This window comes from Sander lucioperca, chromosome 2 (genome assembly GCF_008315115.2).
Source record: "Sander lucioperca isolate FBNREF2018 chromosome 2, SLUC_FBN_1.2, whole genome shotgun sequence".
NCBI classification, from domain to species: domain Eukaryota; kingdom Metazoa; phylum Chordata; class Actinopteri; order Perciformes; family Percidae; genus Sander; species Sander lucioperca.
Window position 1 is genome coordinate 6,464,815 of NC_050174.1, and position 21,174 is coordinate 6,485,988.

Genomic DNA, 21,174 nt, shown 5'->3' on the forward strand with positions numbered 1-21,174 from the left:
ACTATTAGCCACAATTAATTAACGTCAAACAGTCCTTTATTAGTCTATAAATAAACCAAGAAAAAAAATGTGAAAATTACTCCTATAACTAAAAACTAAAAAACCCCAAACATAAAATGTTCATTATTTTTCAAAACAAAAGTATTGAGCTATTATTGCACACAAGTATGGGACTCTGGCTTATAATATATTTAAAGTAAATTGTAAAAATGCAACAATTATGGAAAAAGGGGAGAAAAGCTCTAATATCACAACCATACTCCACAAGTTATTCTTTGTGTTGGTGGTGTGGTGATATTATTTATTTTTATTTATCCCACAAACTACAGACAGCATTTTATGGAGCTCAGCTTCTGCTGATCAAGATATTACTGTCAGAGTTTAAATTACATATAATCCCAACTCAACAGCAAAAATCCTATTTCAAAGAGACAGCGAGACAAAATCCCAATGCATCTGAAGGCCAGTTTTTTTTACTTTGCTGTTGAATGTGACAATAGATACGGTGAGTCTGTGTACACTAGCCAGTCTCTGCACTTGAAATCCTTCAAGGCTTTCTGCCCTTCTTGCGTAGTGATTGTCCTTCTCCAGAGAAAGCGATGAATCTGTTCATTGCATCATCCTGGGAGGATTAAGAGATTTAAAAGTAGTTATAATTGGAAAGTATTAGCACAAGTGCTATATGAGAAAATATACTTAGAAATTCAATAAAAACAAATAGAATGAATCACATAATGAAATTGTTTAGTTTAAGTGATATTAACAAAAAGGTTGTATGGGAAAATAATATGAAAAACTGCACTAATACTGTAAATACAGGCTAGTTAAATATGTACAAACGTATGATAAAATCCGTTACACTTCTTACGTCATCTAAAGTTTTCCTGGGCAGAGGCCTCGAGTTTCTGATGAAGGTGATCCTGCCAACTTTGAATTCGTAGTTGGGAATACCTCTGTGAGATGAAAGATTTGAGTTGAAGGTTAGGAATTTACACTCAAGGTTAAAACACTGGTGGAATACTTCAATGTTCACTGATGAGTAGTTAAATAAAGATTTAACAGGTGCAAAAATGACTATCTCAGACTAGCTGACAAATTCTGCAAGTCAAGGTGTGCCTATTGTTACATCTTGCAGTTTGTTGAATGGCCATACTATAAATTACGTCTGCAAGCTGACCATGAAATGTGACACCAAAACAAGATGACATGGGGACACAAGTGAGCAACAGACAGCAGAGAGTTTAATGCCCGGAGAAACCCAAGATATAAAATTAGAAGTGTGTGGACAAAGTCTTGGTTTAGCAGTGACAGACAATAGGCGTTACACTTTAGTATTTACAGCTGTGTGTCACAAACATCATAACCATTTCCTGCCATGCTCTACTGTACCATAGTGGTCACTCATACATAATTATAGCAATAGGTAGCAGCAGCAGCAACAAAGCGAGAAAATGATACAAAATTGCTCACACTTCCAGAACTTTGTCAGAGTCTACACAATTTGCTGTGCCTCCTGTAACATTGTATGTCCAAATTCAGCTCACCACCCGACCTACAACCAACCTATAAAAAAACATGGTCCTATCTGAGAAATCTTGTCTAAGATAGCCAAAGGGCCAAAAATATATAGTGTGGGAGGCCTGTTGGCTTAGAGCTTAAACTGCAACATCCTCAGATCGAGATCACAGTTCTTCTCTCCCCCCTCATTTCCTGTCATCTCTCTACTGTCTGCTGTCTGATAAAGGCATACAATGCCAACAACCTTAGAGGAGGGACATTATAATGTTGCAAAGTTATCATGATGAATAGTTAAACCATTGTGTTACAATATTTAATTTAATTAATGAATTAATGAAATACTGAGCATCACCTTTTGATGTCACTTGGGCCAAGAGGGGCAGGGCTGGGCTCAATTCCTTTTGTTTTACCATCCAAACGATTGCCAGAGCCAGTGAAAGCCTGAGGATAAGAAACAGATTAGAAGTGACATTAGCTCCAATTATTATGGTTATTAGTAGTGGTAAGGGAATTTATTTGTCTCCAACCCACAGAAACATTTACTCACTCTGAATCCCAGGTCCATGTCTTCGTAACTGGGGGGATCTGCTTCTTCCTCCTGTGAAGAAATTAGTTTTAGCAAACTGTTCAGAGCACAAATTGTACAGCTACCTTTATGGTTTGGTCCTTACTGTTGGTTCTTCCTGGTGCTGAGGTCGTCGTTCAGGCTCTTTGTAACCCAAAGGAGCATCAAAATCCACCTGAGAAACAAAGTCACAACACATTTAAATTGGAGAACAACAGAATAATTCACTGTTGTCTGTGATAATGTAGAGGATCTTACGTTCATATCACACTCGATGATGGACACTGCTTTATCTGGCTTGGTCTCCATTACTCGCAGCTCATATATCTGAAACAATAACACAGATTCTATTAGCAGTGGTAATCAGTAGAAAATAATAAAGACAAAAACATTCTTACATATTAATCCAACACCAATTTGAATAAGTTGGTTTACCTTTTCATTGTAGTTGATAGCTACGACATCACCAGTTGTCAAGCAGGCAAAGTTTCTCAATGCATTCTCCAGTCTGTAATAAAGTGACAACTTTGTTAATCACTATAGTTAAACACAATGGGAAAAGGTCAATTTAAAGCAACACTATGTAACTTTTCCCTCTTTGGTCCCCCTACAGGTTGTCTCATTGGAACTACAGCCGTGCGAGCTGTAGTTCCAATGAGACAACCTGTAGGGGGACCAAAGTGGGAAAAGTTACATAGTGTTGCTTTAATGTTCCCAACTGATATTTCTTACACTGCCTTGGGGTTTGTAATGTCTAGGAAGTCGGGGCTCTGTGGCTGGAACTTTGAGTAGGTGGCCACCATAAGGTTAACACTTTCCACTTGGACCAGGCCACCTTCCTCCAGCAGGAGATTCTGCATCATCTGCAGCAAACAAAATAAAGCAAATACCAGTGCTACCTTGATGGATACTTACAAAGCGGCTTTAAAATCATTTAATTAGCAGAGAACATTTGGATTCTGACATTAAACTTCTTTCTGTTTCTCACCCAGTGTGGCAGGTAGCAGATTCCCTCATCTGCCACAAACTCCAGAACACCACAGTGGGTCATTCTGTCTGAGTTCTTGTTGGTCAACTTGAACAGCATTGGATAGGTGATGTTAAGCCTGCCTGTACAATGAAAATGAGTAGAAAGGTAAGATTCATGGAAGGTTCATACAGGACTTTTATGATAAAGAGCTGTTTGATTTAACTTTGACTTACTGAGCTGGTCGAGAGCTGAAGGTGGCATTATTACTGAAAAAGAAACCGTTTATTAGTTGAGACCAACAACAACAAAAAAGAGATCACGTAAAAACCTTTGCTTCCAATTAAAAAAACATTTAAGATACAGGTATGATACCAGTATGCTACCTTAAAATAATTATTCTGGGAAATTACAGAGGAACTGCTGAAAACGTAATGTATCTTTCACCACTGTGGCTTATTGTATCAAAAGGCATCTAGAAATGGGAAAGAGCATGAACTGACAAAACTTTAACAAACCTAGATCCACAGACATGTTCAGGACCCAAACACATTTCTGTATTCACAACACGTTTACAGTATAATTCTCGAGATTTTACTGGCAGTGTCGAAAGTACACGGACATCTTATACGTATGACAATAACGCTTACTTTTGCCTCCTTTCTCCACGTCGGAGCGGTCGTTGGGACCTGCCAGCATGGACACCGAGTAGCAGCGGTACTGAGTGGAGAAGCGGTTCTGAAACCCCCGGGACATCGGGTGGTCAAATACGTGGAAGGAAAACTGTGGAATAAACAAAGTCCTATTAGTAAAACACATGTTTTCGATATTTTAACGTGAGTTTGTTACATCCACGTATGACTTTAATTTCATCATGACAGGGCAGCTTTCTGCTGCTGTCGTGTTGTTGTTAGCCGCTCGCTCGATAGCGTTAGCTAAACTGCTCTTAGTACGATCTGTTTTGATATAAATGTATCGTCAACGTTGAACAAAATCGGAGTGTTACTCACCATGGCGACAGTTTAGGTCTCTTGTTGTCAAAAGACTGAAATAAAAATGTCTGTTTCTGTTTTGTTATTTGAAAACGTTGCATATAAGCTGTGAGTTTTCACTGTTGTCTTCCGCTTCTTCCGGAAGTGTACGAGGTGACTGTAGGAAATGACGGCACGACATACGTTCGCCAATCACAGCAGCCTAATTGAAATATTTATTTGATTCCTGTAAAATCATGCACGATTCTGCATTTTGAGGTGAAAACTTTCATTTAAGCTTCCCATAAGAACATAAAAAATTGCATCATGCTAAGCTATAAAGTTTGATTTAAAAAAAAAAAATTAAAATCGAAGAGGCAACAGAGGCTGTATTCTGACTTTTAGTCTTGAATGAATCTAACTGAGGTCCATTTAGTAGTAATTAAGGAACTTTCAGCTGTTTTGTCAAATGGCTGTCTAAACTTGCAGTCTCAACTTCTAAGAAAACATGGATGTGAAGTCTGTGAAGTGTTAAAAAAAATGAAATGTTAACATCTATATATATTCTGACAACAGGGCAAAATCCATCTGCTGAGGAAGATCACGTGAAACAATCGAAAGCTCCAGGACAGCTACTTAATGGACTAAGTGGAGAGTATTAAAAAATTAACATTCAATCTCAACCAATACCATTTTCTCATTAGTTTGTTTCTCCACCAGTTTGTAACACAGGCTTTCTGTTAAACTATTTATATCTCCATACCCAAGACAAGATTATGTCTCAACCGTCTGTGTACACAGGATGATGAAGACTCCTCATGGCCATTAAACTGAAATTGATGTGTAAAATCAGTGGAGCTGCCCTTTAATATTTACCAACCACAGTTTACATACATACATACATACATAATGAATAAATCACACAGCAGCCTTAATCAGAGCCAGTTTTAATGAGTCTTATGAAGACCAAATCAGACATAACTGACAGCAGCAAACTGATAAGTTAAGTCATTTTAGAGCTCTAGTTGAAAATTTTTTTTACAAGTCACAGATACAGTATTTAAAATACAAAACTGAGAAAAGGCAGTGTTGTGATTTTGTAGTTGCACTTTGAGAGAACATTATAAAAATCCTAAGGTCTGAAGAAGCCATTTGATGTTAAATAGTAGGGGTTGATGATGGAAGGGAGTTTGATGGATCTGTAGATCAACATAAGTCTCTGATCAAGTGTCTTTTTTGTTGTTGTTGATGTAAGCCTTCATATCGGAGGCCAACTTTTGGCTACTTCTTGATGCATAGCTTCAGGTAACCACTGGCAGTATGCAGACAACAGAACTGTAAGAGGAGAAAAATACACAATCACACAACAAAATAAAATGACAAGAACTCATACAAGTCATGCCAAGCACATTAAATCCTCACATTTATCTTCAGTTTTCCAGACAGAGAGGAGGGCATCCCTGCAGTCAACCCTCTTTGACAACAGCACTCCCAGCAAAGCCTCGGTCCTGGGCTGCAGCCTAAAGCAGCAAAGACACAATAGCAAGAGAAAAGTCCTTCTTTAAAACAGTCAATTTGCTGATTGACAAAAACAGAAATGCCTCAAAGAAGGCATATCAGTGTGTGTGAGAGTACCAACTTACTTTGCCCAGGTTTTCTGCATGATGGAGGGGTTTGAGAGAAGGCATCCACTGTGTTTCTTTAGTTTAGGACAAACCTGCAAACCATACAAAGCCAACATTACTACACAGACTTTTTCAAGCTTTTGTGTTTGTGTCAGGATTGAATTTCAGATTTTAGGTTTTTAATATTCTTTTTCCTACTTATAATTTACCTTAAGTGCACATTTATTTGGACTGGCACACAGAGAACAATGCAGATGGAACAACACATCAGTATATAAAGTTTATTCAGACTAAAATGTCTCCAAAGGTATGGACTAGTTAATATGTTTAAAAATGTAAACTTCATTTTTGACATTTGTGGATTGATTTGATTAATACTGATGCTTATTTATGGTTTTGATGTAATTTTATTGGGTTGGGTGTAGCGGTGTAAACTGTTGTATTTACAGTCTGGAATGTAAATGTAAATATTTGCTTATTATACTGTATAGTGTAATATGAACCCCAGAAAGAATAGTTTTTTGCCAATGCAAGGCTACCAACACTGAGGAATATCAGAATTATTTTGGCCTCTAACATTGATCAGGACTGTCAGAATTGTCAGGTTCAAGCTTTCACGCCTAACTGAAACTTGAATGAAGACTGAGCAGAGATGGATAACTTTCAGGTTTTGCTGCAGTACCTGTCCCTCAAGCAGAAACCTGGCAAACAGTTTATAACGCTCGATGTCGTCTGGATATTCCATCTCCACTGCTGGCAGCTGCCAACCTACACGGACTGCAGGACAAACAAAACACTTACACAAATGTAGGCAGAGACACCTTTTTAGCACAAACAGAGCCATGGTGCTCAGCTGTAGAAAACTTACAGAAGGTGCTTGAGCGGTGACATTTGATGGTGCCGGTAGACGAACAGAGCCACGGTGAGGGCGACTCCAGAGGGGAGCCGAAATGACAATACTGAGGCAGAAGTTCAGGGATCCACTCTGCTTCTATTGCTGACACACCTGATGGAGACAGAAATGAAGGCATTTCACCAGGTGAGACAAGCAGCCTGCAAATTTAGACTTCTCAATTCATACAATACAAGAAGTACTTTGTTGTCCTGAAATACGACAGTTTAGAAATTCAGCTTGTCGACAGAATTTACAGGAGATACACAATAAGAAAAAAGGTACAAATACATAACATCCACACAGGCAGTCACTCGAGAAAAAAAAAAAAATGTGTGCATTATAAAAGCCACACCTGCAAAAAGTCTGAGTTATGACTGGCTGGTGGAAATCGATTCCCGGTTTTCACAAAGCTCATTTACCTCTCATGTACATCTTGGTGGTCTCCATGATCTCCTGGTAGACAATGAAGTCCGGCAGCGTTTTGAACAGTGCGGAGGTGGGATGAATGTACACCGGGTCGTCCAGAAGAGGCGTCTATGAACAAAAACGGATAAAGGTGAGACAGTGAAGCAGAGCGATAGTAGAGCCTCCTTAATCACAATTACAGTGTTCAGACCAACTTGCCTTGTATCCATTCTTCCATTTTGGATCCAGTATATCTTCTGCCTGTACACGCCTTGCAAGATGGTCTCCCAGTCCGGCCAGAACAATCTGCCGCAAGCAAACCACCTGGTGCTCTGTCGGCGGAGTCATCTTGGGATTCACAAATACTCCCACCTCTGGACACACTGCATTTACTGGGATGAGAGAAGACGAATGATTTCCCGTTTTGTTTCTGCAGCACATTATGTGTTAGGTTTTCTGTGTGCGTTTGTGTACCTGCGTTGGTAAGTTGTCCTCTGAGCCTCCTGATCTCCACCATGGCTTTATACCTCAGGCCGTTCTCCTCGCAAAACTTAGGAGTACAGCCAGCAAATTCACAAGCACCAACAGCACCTGTTGTCAAATGTGTACAGAAATATAGTATAACCCTATTAATGTGTTAATACAAACATTCTGTACAATAAAAAATGCTTTTATATCTTTCAAAAATTCCACCTTTTACTCTGTAAAGTTTCATTATTTTTTGTTGACACATCTTGTCACAAAATGTGGTTGTAGAATTTTATGGCACCATAACCGGTCGCGGCAATGGCTGCCCACCATATGGCCTGTTTGTTGTTATCAACAGCCCAGTTTGATAGCCAGGCCGGATTGCCAGATATACCTGTAAACACGTAAACCCAGCGCGCTACAGCTGTAACGTTAGTACAGCCATGAAAGCAGCAAACAAACGAACGGGATCAACGGAGATAGATTCTACCCGACATTAAAAAAACAGCATGTTTCTAACAGTTGCGTGACGAGTAAAAATTGGAGATGTATTTGAAAGATGGAGACAGCTTAGAATCGGGAAGAGAGGACCTTGAGTTTGCAGTGTGTTTAGCGATTGTTGCCGTAATTCCAAGGCCAATAAAGTGTGTTCAGTCGGGTGGAAAAGGACGACAAGGTAGTGGTATTTTTAGCGGCTCCTATCGTAATTCTAAGCCGAGGAAGTGTCTGTCTGGCGTGCGGAGAGGACCGCGAGGTTGTGGTATTTTTAGCAGTTCCTACTGTTATTCTAAGCCAAAAAGTGTGTCTGTCAGTTGGGTACAGAGCTCCACGTGAGCACGGGCTTTTATGACGTTAGCTACTCCGCTGTGCTGTGGAGTGATGTCTGGCTATGTGAGACAAGCGTCTAGCAACATTGTTGGATTCTCCGGTCTCAGCCTGGCAACCAACGTGAGCTTTGAGTCTGGGGAGGTGGGGCGGGTAGACGACTCTCTCCAGTATTTTGAATTTGTACTGCAGTAACTATTTTAAACACTAGCTGTCAGTGTTACATATTGCACCTTTAAGTCTCACCCTGAAATCCTGCTTTGAAAATGTTGTTCTTTTTAAGACATGTCTTGGGGACTTTATAAATGTCAACAGTCAAACTGTCCAGTATAGAACCTTAACAAAATCAGCAAGTTTACCCAGCATGACCATGAGGTCTCCCAGCAGGAGCGATGCTCCTTGCCCAGCCCACAACCTCCTCATTTGGGTCAGCCGAGCTCGACGCTGGATGAGTTTGGAGCTCTCATCTTCACTACACGCAGGTCTAAGGAGACACAAAAACGGGTTAAGAAAATAAAAACAAAAGGAAGTATGCAGCATGAGAAGCCAACATCTGTGTCAGTTAGTCTACAAGCAAGACCCTGGAAGCCCCTATTCCAGTTTTCAACATGTTCTATAAAAAACAGATTATAAACAGATATTAAGGCAAATGGAAAATGGACCACTGAAAGCGCTCTACACTACAGGCACCCTTCTCCCCATTCAGATTCATACACTGGTGGCCAAGGCTACCATACAAGGTGCCACCTGCTCATCAGATAAACATTCACACACATTCACACAGCAATGGCACAGCCAACAGGAGTAATTTGGGGTTCAGTATCTTGCCTAAAGACACTTCGACACCACCATCCTTCCGATTGGTAGACGGCCGCTACCAATCGGTGTGCCACAGACGGCCCATAAGAGCAAACGTGTGTCCTCACCTGTCAAGGTCTTCGAAGATCTCCCGAACTGTCATGGCTGCTACCACAGCAATGACGTAAGGCAGGCAATCCTGCTGCCTACCGAGAGCTAACATTTTAGCGTAACGCGGAGCCACAGGGAATGAAGCCATTGCTCTGCCCAGGGGAGTGATGGGACAGCTCAGCCTCGCTTGCTCCATCTCTTTCACCCTTATTAAAAATTAAATAAATAAACCGTTCAAGACACATGATATGACCACTAATTAGCTCAATTTGTAATGTATAAAATATAAAAGGCTGTGTTAATCTCTTAAATGTCCACATAAAAGGGAATTAAATTTTTTTTATATATATATATATATATATATATATATATATATATATATATATATACACACACACACACACAATTATATTAAAATAACCCCTTTTTTCATTGATGTCACTTTAATTTTTAAGACTTCCTTGTAAAAATCAGAGTGTAAGCAGAAACAAATACCCCTCAACACTACCAATACTGTTCTAATAGTTTTATTGGTCAAGGCAGGTAAAGACAGGGACACCCATCAACAGGCAGTTACCTTCCTGTGCGAGGCGGCTCTTTCAGAGCTCCCAACGAGACTAATAACTGCTCTGCTGCAACAAGAGCCTCGGCAGAGGGAGACGTGGGAAAGGGAAAATTGACCACCTGCACAAACAGAAAATATTAAGCGTTTATTTTTTTGGAGGGACGTAGGATTTCACTCAGAAGCCTACTGGTAAGTTTGAGTTGTTCACTTTTTACTGACCTTATCTATGTTGAGGTCCTTCATCTGTAAAACCAGGTCTTCCACAGGCCGGCGAGTGATCTCTGCCTCTGAGAACAAACTGAAGTCTCCAAATACTGCAGACGAGTACAACCTGCAGAAACATCATAGAAACATTTGTGAAGCCTCAAGTACAGAAAACAACCATGTGATGACACATCACAGTTTAGAAGTCCTGACCTATAGCAGTGTCCCGGCTCCGTTCGTCCCGCTCTACCTGCCCTCTGATTGGCTGAGGCCTGTGAAGTCCATGTGACCCTGAAGGACGACACTCCGGTTACTCTGTCGTAGAAACGTTTCTTAACTCGACCGCAGTCGACCACGTACTTGATGCCAGGGATGGTCAGAGAGGTCTCGGCCACGTTAGTGGCTACCACACACGCACGAGTTCCATGTGGAGATGGCCTAAACACCTGCAGCCATGAGACACCAACACATACAGGATATCATAGTAAAAGTTATATTACTGTATTTTACTGCATTATATGGACTCAAACTCAGCTATTGTCTAAAACTACAATCTGTACAGAATAGAATCTGCCATTTTGACTGGGAACTGATTATTTCACCTTTGATCTTATTATCATTTTAGATTATCAAACCACCACTGTCTTTTTTAATAAATCTGATTTACACAATGGCTAATAAAACAGATGGTAGTGGTAGTTACATGATAAAATCACTCTTTCACACCACAACTTAAACCTTACCAACACGTAATGCCAATATATCTATCTTCTTTGTATTTTTGGATCAAATTGTTTTGTTTTCTGGAAAATAGTGGATCTTTAATTCCTCCTTCCTGTAAGACTCATCAAATAAAACTGCCTGTCATCATTCAAAGTTTTATTCCATTTGTTTATATCCTGTTCCAACATTAAGTCAAGATATAATATGTTGAATATTCTCAAAATCCTGTTTCATTATGGATTTAACAGTTACTTCACTTAATTAGTTTATGGACTTGTGAAGTTGTTACAAACATAGCCAAACACCTGAGCTGTTTCCTCTTAATTTACACCTCAATGTGCTTTGGGCTACAAACTAGAACCATTCAGGGGAACAGCATAAATCTTAAATATATTATGTAATAAAGTGGACCCACATCCACACCATGGACACCTTTTCAAGACATTCCCTTTTTCTAGCCCAGCTCATAAATATTTAGCTAGCTAGTTTATTTTTTAGCAGTTTTGTGACATAATGCTGACATAAGATATATATCTCACCTTAGCCTGCTGCTCTGGGGCCAACAGAGAGTACAGAGGGAGAACATAGAGAGGAATAGAGGGGTCAGCCTTCTCCTCTACAGAAACAAAACGGGGCAGAATTAGTAAAAGCACTTATCTGAAATACATTCAACTTGATTTAAAGAATTATTCATGTATTATTCATTTGGAGTAGCTTGCCTATACTGGCGGGATCGTCTCCAATATCCAGGTCAGAGCCTTCATCCTCCTCGTCTCCGATTCCCGCCTCTCTGTCCTCGTCCCCTTCATCCACCGGGAGGGCGGAGTAGTTATCCAGGTCGATTCGGGGCAGAGACTGGAGACAGAGATAACGCTTTTAAAATATGAACACAAGAAATACACTACTGGTCAAAAGATTTGGGGTCACTTAGAAATTTCCATTCCACTCCATTACAGACAGAATACCAGCTGAGATCAGTTGCATTGTTTTTTTTAATCAGGGTAGCAGTTTTCAGATTACATTATGTGCTTACATAATTGCAAAAGGGTTCTCGATTCTGTTTACTAATCTGATATCATTTTAAAAGGCTAACTGAGAAAACATTGGAGAACCCTTTTGCAATTATGTAAGCGCATAATGTAATCTGAAAACTGCTGCCCTGGTTAAAAAAAACAACGCAACTGATCTCAGCTGGTATTCTGTCTATAATGGAGTGGAATGGAAATTTCTAAGTGACCACAAACTTTTGACCGGTAGTGTATCTGTTGAGGTTGGAATTAGCTTTAATGATGTCTCAAAAACACACACAGAAAAGGCTTTTTTAAGTTACAGAAGCTTTTAAGGGCATTTTACTAAAAGTGGACTTACGACAGTCTTCTTCTGTTTGGCCTTCTTAAACTTCCTCATCGTCTCTGAGGTCTCTTCGTCCTCGTCTTCACCTGAACACAAAACATGTAAATATACAAACACAGAGATGTGCCAGAGTGTGAGGGGGGGGAAACGTGTGTGTTAGACTCACCAGTGGTTGTGTTACCCTTTCTGTAGGGGAAAGCTTTTCTCAGTTTTCGACACAGATTGTGAACCTCTGCCTGACCGGTCAGGAACACCAGGATACCACCTGAAGGACAGAGGCATGGCATCAGGTTGGTGGTGGGGTGTGTGTGTGTGTGTGTGTGTGTGTGTGTGTGTGTGTGTGTAAGTTTATCTCCATCAACTGCAGTTTGTCCTGCTTACTTACTGCAAATTACTCCGTATGATATTATTGATCAATGTGCAATTCTTCATGCATTCCACCACAATATCTCAACAAACGCAAAAAGGTCTCCTTGAATCTGTATGAATTAAAAATATTTAACCATTTCCCCCACATTTTCCTAAATTAATAAAAGTCCATCTTTTAAGTCATGTAATAGCCAAAACTGACCATAAAAAGTTGTGTTGAGTTGTTATTATCTTTGATTTCAACCCTATAGGTCAATTTAGTTTTGTAGTAAACAAATCTACAAAGTACAAAATCTGAAAAATGGGTCATGCAAATGTGCACCTGGAGGCAGCATCCGGTGGATCTTGCAGATTTTGTGGAAAACTTCTCCGGTGTAATCCTCCATCGGGGTGCGTTTGTTGAAATGTATAGTGACTGGGAACTGGCGAGCGTCCACTTTGATGACGGGCGGTGGGGTCCGAAAAAGCTTTGTGTTGTCTGTGAAGTCCTCCACTCGCAGAGTAGCCGACATGACCAGCAGCTTCATTGGCATACCTTTCTGCAGAGACGTGAAGAGTGGGAGCATGGTAGTGAAAAAAGAGATTAGATAATATCATGCATGTGCTCTGTAATTCAGGATTTAAAAAGTCAAAGTTTTTACACCAAAAACATGAAGAGCAGTCTCTTACCTTGTTTCTGAGCGGGACGATACGAGATAACAGCCCAATGAGGATGTCAGTGTACACGCTCCTTTCATGCGCCTCGTCTATGATTATCACACTGTATCTCTGGAGCAGGAAATCCTACGAGACAAGACAGAGGCACTGAATAAATTGCAGAAACATTACGGTAATTAAAGGAAATTTAATAAAATGTATATTGAAAACACTTTCAAATCCTCATATGAGGGTGTTTAATCTCTCACATCATCCTTCAAAAGATTAAAGCGGACTATTAATATGGTAGTACTATTATATGAGCAGGATTTGTTTTGTTACAAACATTTATTAGTGAGCAACAATACGAGCACTCCTAGGAACCTTAAAAAAAATTGTTTTATCAAAAAGGAAAAATGTTTCAGGTTAAACCCACTGAGCTGAAATTGAAAAAGTGGATGCAAATCATTTACTTTTTTGAAAGATCTGGTTCCTCTTACATAGACAGACTAAACATAAAACGTTATCACACATTCAACACTCTCCCTGTTGATATCTGTCTGTCTCTCAGTAGTCACAAAGGAAAGCAGTAGTGAACTGGATGTTTCTCCACTGCCTAGCTCCATGGTAAAAATGAAATCAGAAATACCAGTAGGCCAAAGTCTGTCATGTTTATTATATTTTATTAAATGACTCAATTGAGAGTAACAATTATACCTTCTGAATCTCCTTCAGTAGCACACCATCTGTCATGAACTTGATCTTAGTATCGCTGGTCACGTTCCCTTCGTATCGAATCTGGTATGACACCACCCTAAACGCAAACGCACAAACATGTACAATAAAGTTTACAAAATGTTTCCATTATCAGCATAACTTCCCTTCCCAAGCTTGTCATAAGGAGGTTTCAAAAACAAAGTAGTCTTTATACTCTGTCTGTGGAAGTCTGTGGATTTGAAATTGTCTACTGTGAAATTCTTTGAATGTTACCGTGTGGACAGGTTCATCTCTTTGGCCACTCTGTGGGACATGCTGACAGCTGCCACTCTTCTTGGCTCTGTGATTCCTATTATTTCACTGCCACTGAAGGAAATCAGAACGAAGAAGACAACAGTAACCACATGATATCATTTATGAATGCACATCCACATGCAAGCCATTTTTCTAGGTAAATATCAGCACTATAAGGAGGGTGACCTACCTGGCATAGCCGGCTTCATACAGGAACTGAGGCACTTGAGTGGTCTTTCCACTTCCTGTCTCACCACAGATTACGACACAGGGATTTTCTCTCACAGCCTCCATGATGACCTGCTCCTCTGCTAGCACGGGCAGCTTCAGGCGAGCCTCCTGCAGCAACAGATTGAAATACGCTTAAAGCAAGCTCACAAAAAACACATCTGTCTGAATGGAACACCTGTCGTTTTCACACACCTGTATTTCAGGTGATCTGTCAACAGGAATGAAGACAGCCGGCTGTGACGGTGTCTTGTTTTCGACTTTCTCCTGATCTGAAATCTTCTCATTCTGTCCATTTTGTTCCGTTTTGTGTTGTTCTTTCTTCACCTCCTGTTTGTCCTCCTTCTCTGTGGTCTCATCAACTTCTTCTTGATCCTCCTCCTCCTCCTCCTCATCAGAAGAGGTGTCCAGATCACTGCTTTCTTCTGCCTTTTGTTCCTCTTCTTCATCCTCTTTCCATTTTCTTTTTCTGTTCGCTCCACTGACACTGCTGATCTTTGCTCCTGAGTCTCCATCTGTTAATTCCTCTGGTAAACTAAAAATAACCCAAACATATTAAGACCACTGACTCTACCTTCTCCATATCTTCCAATGAGAAATATATACATATATCTATATACCTTTGCTTTTCTTAGCTTATATGTTGCATATGAGCACTTACTGTTTGGTCTGATAAAGTTTTTCTCCTGTTCCCAGTTTGGACGTGGTGTACAGCAGCTTCAGTTCAGACTCTGGAAGCTGCACCTCAGCTAGTTTGGTCAGGATGTCTGCTCTCTGGACGGGACAGACAGCAGGACAGGTGAGTGGGTTACTAAATGTTTAACAATTTATATCCAGTATACCTGATGATCCTATGCAGGAAGAGTTACTGTGAATAACTAAGTAGGAATAAATTAGTTCAATCTTGTGTCTAGGGCTAGGTGTCATATAATAAAATTTCAGTTTTAGCGCCAATAATAACACTTGAGTTTCAGTACCGATCCCAAAACCACTACTTTTTTTTGTCAAGGTCTTCTTTTTTCTCTCTCCCTCATTTACTGTCATCGCTCTACTGTCTGTAATAAAGACATAAAAATGCCCCAAAAGAACATCTTATGTCAACATGTCATAAAAAACATGTTTCTTAATAAATCTTAAATATCTTATATCTAAATATAAACCAAAGTTAAATGATGTATTATCACAAGCAGCTGCACAACACATTCTAAATAAAGTGTTTACATTTTCATGTAAATCAGGAACTATCTGATTAAAGTCTGGATACCTTTTAGCAGATTTCAAAAGACGTGGTATTTTAGGCATCACTATTTTACCATTAAATCCAGATATATGCATATTTAATAATGCTCAAGACTATGGCTTTAACTAACATTTTTTTGATTTTCAATTAATCTCTCAGCTGTTTTTGATGAAAGAAAAACAAACCTTTATTTTACCTTTATATATTTAATCATAAAGTCTATAACATCTTAGAAAAGGTTAAAATAGCCATCACAAGCTCCCAGAGCCAAAGATGAAGTCTTAAAAAACTTGTTTTGCCCGACTGAACGTCCAAGACCCAAAGATATTCAATTTACAGAGAAAAGCAGCAACAATACGTTTTTGACAAATACATTTCTCATTGTTGTCAATCAACTAAACCATTAATCGACCATAAATCTCAGCACTAGTAAAGACATTATTGTGGTCATAACTGTACATGAAGTGGAAAGTTGTGTTATCCCGGATGAACAGATTGTTTTCTTCTTAAAGCTTTACAGCTTTGTGTGAACCTGCATCAAACTGTGTCTCACCTGAGCCTTCTTTTCTTTGCGCTCCAGGACCTTCTGCAGCTCTTTCCTCTGCTTCTTGGTGAGGGGCTTCTTGGTAGAGACAGGTGTCACTGAGGCCTTCTTCTTCTTGGCTTTGCTGGCTGGGAGGACCAAAGCGTTGCTCTGGTCTACACCTTTTAGCCTGGCCCCATCTGATGAAAACAAGTGTTACAACCCAAACAGACAAGACGTTTAAGAGGCAATATAGACCCACTCATTTCACCAGTTTATGGATCCCATTTCTTACCCTGAAGTTCCACAACAATGTTTGTCTTCTCTTCCTCTGCTGGTTGTTGGGTGTCACTTTGCTGTCTTCCCTTCCAGTTGTGTTTCTTCCTTTGTTTTCCCATTTTGAACTGAGGTCTGGAAATTAATAAATAACAATGTATATTCAAAACCACCATCTGATAACTTGTAACGGTAGACACCACGAAACAGCTAAACGTAACAAGAGCTAACTAGCTAACTGTAGATTAACCACTACGGTAAAAATAAATAAAAATAAACGTAATTTACACAACAAACTACATCTTTATGAATATTATAAAATACAAACCTTTTATTTTAATTGTTTAAAGAACGGCATGTGAGATTTAAACACTTTAAGTTGCAAAATACAGCCCCGCACAAACCTCACGTGTAAACATACGAGGGCCCATCAGTTAAAACTGCCCCGCGCTGAACTTTGTCTCCACAGAAAGGTTCCGCTACAAAGACGCATGAAAACATATTCCCCAATACCTACCAACTAGTATTTGGTGTTCTATACACGTTGTGTTGTTTGTTGATACTAATTTATAAACAAATGTGTTTTGTAAGCTGTTGAAAAGAACAATATACCCGATAAAGTGTGTCTGTTTAAATAAATCATTAAAGTTATGCCGCGTTCTATTCACCTCGGAACTCGGTTTTAACGAGGTCAAAGTCGGAAACACGCCCCCTGACCTCGGATTTACGAGCTCGGAACTCGGACAACCTCGCAGTAGCCCGAGAAACTCAAATATCAACTCACTCACAAAAAAGTGCATAGTATCATCTTTTCATTACATTTATTTTTTAATTTCATCCATAGGCCTAATGCATGAATTTAAATAATGTTTTAAACAAAGAAAAGAAATGCACAACTTTGCCATACAGTGTGAATACATTTTAATTTAATCTGTAACATTTGGTGTGGGTTTATAAAATCAGAATACAGTTCCAAACAAATGTCTAAAATTGTATGTGGGACAAACACAAAAAAAAATTCTGATTAACACACACACACACACAGACACACACACACACACACACACACACACACACACACATACATATATATATATATATATATATATATATATATATATATATATATAAACACCCTATCAGCATAAGTACTTCAGACATAACCATTTCTCATTCAGTATTCAGTAAAGATTATTTTTGATTGCTCACAATTACAAACAAAGCATGTCGAGGTGCTAAAACAAATTTTTATTTATTAGTTTTCAACCACATGAGCTTTGGAAATAGAAAATTTAAATTGGATATTTCAACCACATGGCAGAAAGGATCTGTGTTGTCAAACTATACATAGAAATTTGGCGTTTCTTCATGTGATCATTATTATCATGTCCATAAGAAGAGGTTATTGTGAGCAAGTGTAATGAGTACAAATGTGCAGTGCAGGCTAACCAATTTGCAATATTATCATCTGATGTGAAAATAGATAAATCTGTATGAACGTATGGCTGATAAGTAACAAAGTGATATGTTCATAGAAGTTTACAGAGTTTTACACAACACATTACTGGCAAGTTCATTTTTCAATAGCTCAGTACATATTTTGGGTCACAATTGTTTAATAACCACATTGAAAGGATTCTTACCAAAACTGTCAATGTTATTAAAATTAATATCATCCATTATATTGTTACTGGAAATTTTATTCTCAAATAACTACAATGGCATCAGCCTCAAAACTCCAATATCGGACAGGCTCTAGTGCATGTTACGTTTAATCTATCGTTTCATTTTCATTTCATTCTACAGTGTTAAACAGATGGCTGACAAATTAAAGGAAAAACCAACATAAACTGTCTTAGTGAGGTGTTGGGCCATCACAAATCTCCCATAGGTGCTCAGTTTGTAGCATTTGATACATTATTACTTACATACTTCTCAAACCTTTCCACTGGTTCCCTGTTTGTAAGCATTTGCATTTGTTCTTTCTCTACTCATTTATTCAGGGTTTTCCTTTAATTTGTCACCTGATTGTGCATACAAACTAACCTTTATGGTATAGTCTGAAACATAAATGCACGTGAGAGACAAATCATTACAGCTCCATCTCAGATGTTGCTGTCCTTCAAAGGAGCGTACTCGTTCTCCCTCAGACTCTCCCCTGCTGTGAAGCTCTCCTCCGTGGTTCTCTTTGCCTCTTTGGACAGCCTCTCGAACCTCCTCAGGAATACGATGAGAGCCACCAGCAGAGCCGCCTGCACCACAACAAACACAAACAGACACACCTGCGAGGCCAGAGCCAAGTCACAGTACCAGTAATGGCAGGTATCCAGGACCTCCTTCTCTGTTAAGTACACCACCAGCCGCCCTCTCAGGCCAGGAGGGAAGCTGCAGTTGACGCCCAGGTGTGATGTGATTGTTGCAGGCTGACGCAGTAGCCAGGCTCGCAGGTAGAGGATGCCACAGTCACAATCCCAGGGGTTACCATGAAGGGAGACAGAGCGGAGGGAGGTCAAGTCATCCAGGAGCCCATTGGGGAGGCTCGTCAGCCGGTTGTTGTGGAGAAGGAGGGAGGTGGTTCCTGTAGGGAAACTGGTGGGCAGTGAGGAGGAGGTGAGAGACTTGCTGCTGCAGTCCACCTGACTGCCATGACAGGAGCAAAGGTGGGGGCACGCTGATGTCCTTTGAGCTCCAAACAAGAAGAGCAGATACAGGAACAGAAGCCCCTTCATGGTTACCAATCACTGACTTGAGAGGAGAGGAGAGGAGAGGAGAGGAGAGGAGAGGAGAGGAGAGGAGAGGAGAACAAAAAAAGAAGAAAAATAAAGAAAAGAAAAGAACAGAAAAGAGAAGAGAAGAAAAGAAAAGAGACAACTGTGTTGTAACCAATTGAATTATATATTTTCAAGAGCTGTTTGGATTTAAAATGATCAGAAAATAAAAATGAATGCAATCCAAAAAGAGTGCTGCAGTAATTAGCATCTTTATGCAACTTCAGTTTTTAATTTGATACACTTTTAAGTGTTGTTGGAGTGTGCACTTTGTGTACTTTGTATATGATCAGACATTGTTTGTTCAATTTCTCTTAAATTAATATAATAGCCTATGTATGGTGAATTTCATACACATTTAAACAATTAAATATGTGGTACTATACATGTGATGTACTGAGTAATCTAAAACAGTTCGGAACACGTTAGTACCGAACACGTAGCCTACATGTTACAATTTACTAATGTACCACATACAAAACATAGTATTAACATGATATTGTGTTCATATAACTAAGAAGTAATACATTTTGTACATTTTACAATGTTTTGTTATCCAGTGCACTGACATCAAAAAACTCTTCTCCTTTCCATCATGTCTGCTAGTTTGATACTACATTAAAATAATAAAACAAGTTTGAAATGTATCTTTTACAAGCTTCTTTTATGCTTTTAAAAACAGAGTACTTCTGCCAAACTGAACATCACACACCAACTTGATAGCTTTCTATTTGCTTTGATATTTTGAGAGCAAGAAACTGAGCGATGGGCCAGGAATCAATGTCTAAATGTCAATAATGTAAAAGAGAGCTACAGAACAAAAAAAGTCTAATAATGTCTGAGGAGAGTCATTTACCTTCAATGTTGCGTGTCTTTAGGAGAAGGCGTATGTTTCTCTTCTCTGAGAGGCCGAGTGTGTGTTACTACCAGCTGGCCCTCACTGATAAAGACCACTTACAAATATGACACACACGCACAAGCACAGATGTCTAACAGGACATGAAGTATTTCAGTAACTCTTTATCTTAGGGATCCTTCACTTCTAATACATTTCTACTGTAGGAAGTTCTCTGGAAAGAATTGTTTACTAACTAAAAGTAAAATAAATACAGAAAGTGTTCAATTTTTACGCTTACAAAATATATATACTTTTTAATTAATTGATAGTTTACTCTACCACAATTCAGAGGCAACATTTTTACTTTTTACTCCACTACATTTTTTTTTTTAAGATTATTTTTTTGGGCTTTTCCGCCTTTTTTAATGGATAGGACAGCTAGGTGAGAAAGGGGAGAGAGAGAGAGGGGGAAGACATGCAGGAAATCGTCACAGGTCGGACTCAAACCCTGGACCTCTGTGTCGAGGCATAAACCTCTAAGTACATGTACACCTGCTCTACCAACTGAGCCAACCCGGCCACACGCTCCACTACATTTATTTGATAACTTTAGTTACTTTGCATATTCAGATTAATAATATACAATTAATAAATGAATTATGAGGTAATAGAATAATATACGTTTATTGATCCCAGAGGGGGAATTCACAAGCTACCCAGCAGTATATAAAGTACTTAAAATTAGCCCCACATTTACTTGCTGCAACATTAGTGATGTAGTGATACATCAGTTAGTATAATCCAGTGATACAATCTATATTAGATACATTTTGAAATTGCCCATCTTGCATAATGAGTACTTTACTTTTAGTATTTTAAGTATATTTGGACGGTTTTGATGCTTTGTACTTTTACTTAAGTAAGATGTAAGTAAGATTTTGAATGCAGGACTTTTACTTGTAACAGAGTATTTCAACACTGTGGCATTACTAATTTTACTAAGTAAAAGATGTGAGTGCTCGTCCACCAATGAATCTTACATATAAAACAAACATGGATGTGTCAAAGTCCTCATAAAGAAAATACAGATATTTCTATCATTCATACTAATGTTATGTTGGCTTGTGTCTGCTCTGACTGGCAGGGAGAAAACACTGTGTGCAGTGCAGAGGAAGAATGGCTGCAGGAGATAAACATGAATCAGCAGATAATGTTTTCCTGCAGCAGCTCCAGCTCTGAGCGCTGCCGTTGAGAGTGACAGCCAGAAGTGACGGAGGAAGTCAAAGCTGCGC

The 21,174-nt window shown here is 39.2% G+C and overlaps 3 protein-coding genes across 8 annotated transcripts; all 3 read right to left on the reverse strand.

Moving 5' to 3' along the window:
* Window positions 1-160: 160 nt before the first annotated feature.
* On the reverse strand, window positions 161-4,234 carry ufd1l (ubiquitin recognition factor in ER associated degradation 1). 2 transcript variants are annotated; one of them, XM_031306009.2, is made up of 12 exons: window positions 4,061-4,234; window positions 3,701-3,833; window positions 3,287-3,319; window positions 3,072-3,193; window positions 2,816-2,946; window positions 2,519-2,591; window positions 2,342-2,410; window positions 2,190-2,258; window positions 2,066-2,116; window positions 1,871-1,959; window positions 869-953; window positions 161-622 (listed from the first exon to the last, which is right to left on the reverse strand). In XM_031306009.2, exons 1-12 carry the CDS (start codon window positions 4,061-4,063, stop codon window positions 548-550), a joined length of 933 nt encoding a protein of 310 aa, XP_031161869.1. In that variant the 5' UTR covers window positions 4,064-4,234; the 3' UTR covers window positions 161-547. The 2 variants fall into 2 exon arrangements, with proteins under 2 accessions (XP_031161869.1, XP_035847026.1); XM_035991133.1 differs by having other exon boundaries at window positions 2,190-2,410.
* Window positions 4,235-4,951: 717 nt separating this feature from the next.
* On the reverse strand, window positions 4,952-16,792 carry dhx37 (DEAH (Asp-Glu-Ala-His) box polypeptide 37). Of its 4 annotated transcripts, none has more exons than XM_031306015.1 (27): window positions 16,686-16,792; window positions 16,296-16,411; window positions 16,031-16,200; window positions 14,899-15,011; window positions 14,433-14,772; window positions 14,200-14,348; window positions 13,989-14,081; window positions 13,716-13,812; window positions 13,032-13,145; window positions 12,685-12,901; window positions 12,160-12,258; window positions 12,009-12,079; window positions 11,360-11,495; window positions 11,180-11,256; window positions 10,131-10,363; window positions 9,933-10,044; window positions 9,726-9,832; window positions 9,166-9,354; window positions 8,599-8,723; window positions 7,421-7,537; window positions 7,166-7,338; window positions 6,961-7,075; window positions 6,515-6,652; window positions 6,329-6,423; window positions 5,665-5,738; window positions 5,444-5,541; window positions 4,952-5,356 (listed from the first exon to the last, which is right to left on the reverse strand). In XM_031306015.1, the coding sequence occupies exons 1-27, from the start codon at window positions 16,775-16,777 to the stop codon at window positions 5,280-5,282; spliced, it is 3,537 nt and encodes a 1,178-aa protein (XP_031161875.1). In that variant the 5' UTR covers window positions 16,778-16,792; the 3' UTR covers window positions 4,952-5,279. The 4 variants fall into 4 exon arrangements, with proteins under 4 accessions (XP_031161875.1, XP_031161877.1, XP_031161878.1 ...); XM_031306017.2 differs by having other exon boundaries at window positions 16,296-16,418; window positions 16,681-16,775; XM_031306018.1 differs by having other exon boundaries at window positions 16,681-16,756.
* A 719-nt stretch (window positions 16,793-17,511) lies between these two features.
* On the reverse strand, window positions 17,512-20,065 carry gp1bb (glycoprotein Ib platelet subunit beta). 2 transcript variants are annotated; one of them, XM_031306026.2, is made up of 2 exons: window positions 19,901-20,065; window positions 17,512-19,017 (listed from the first exon to the last, which is right to left on the reverse strand). In XM_031306026.2, the coding sequence occupies exon 2, from the start codon at window positions 19,003-19,005 to the stop codon at window positions 18,382-18,384; it is 624 nt and encodes a 207-aa protein (XP_031161886.1). In that variant the 5' UTR covers window positions 19,006-19,017; window positions 19,901-20,065; the 3' UTR covers window positions 17,512-18,381. The 2 variants fall into 2 exon arrangements, with proteins under 2 accessions (XP_031161886.1, XP_031161885.1); XM_031306025.2 differs by having other exon boundaries at window positions 17,512-19,021; window positions 19,901-19,992.
* Between the last annotated feature and the right edge of the window lie 1,109 nt (window positions 20,066-21,174).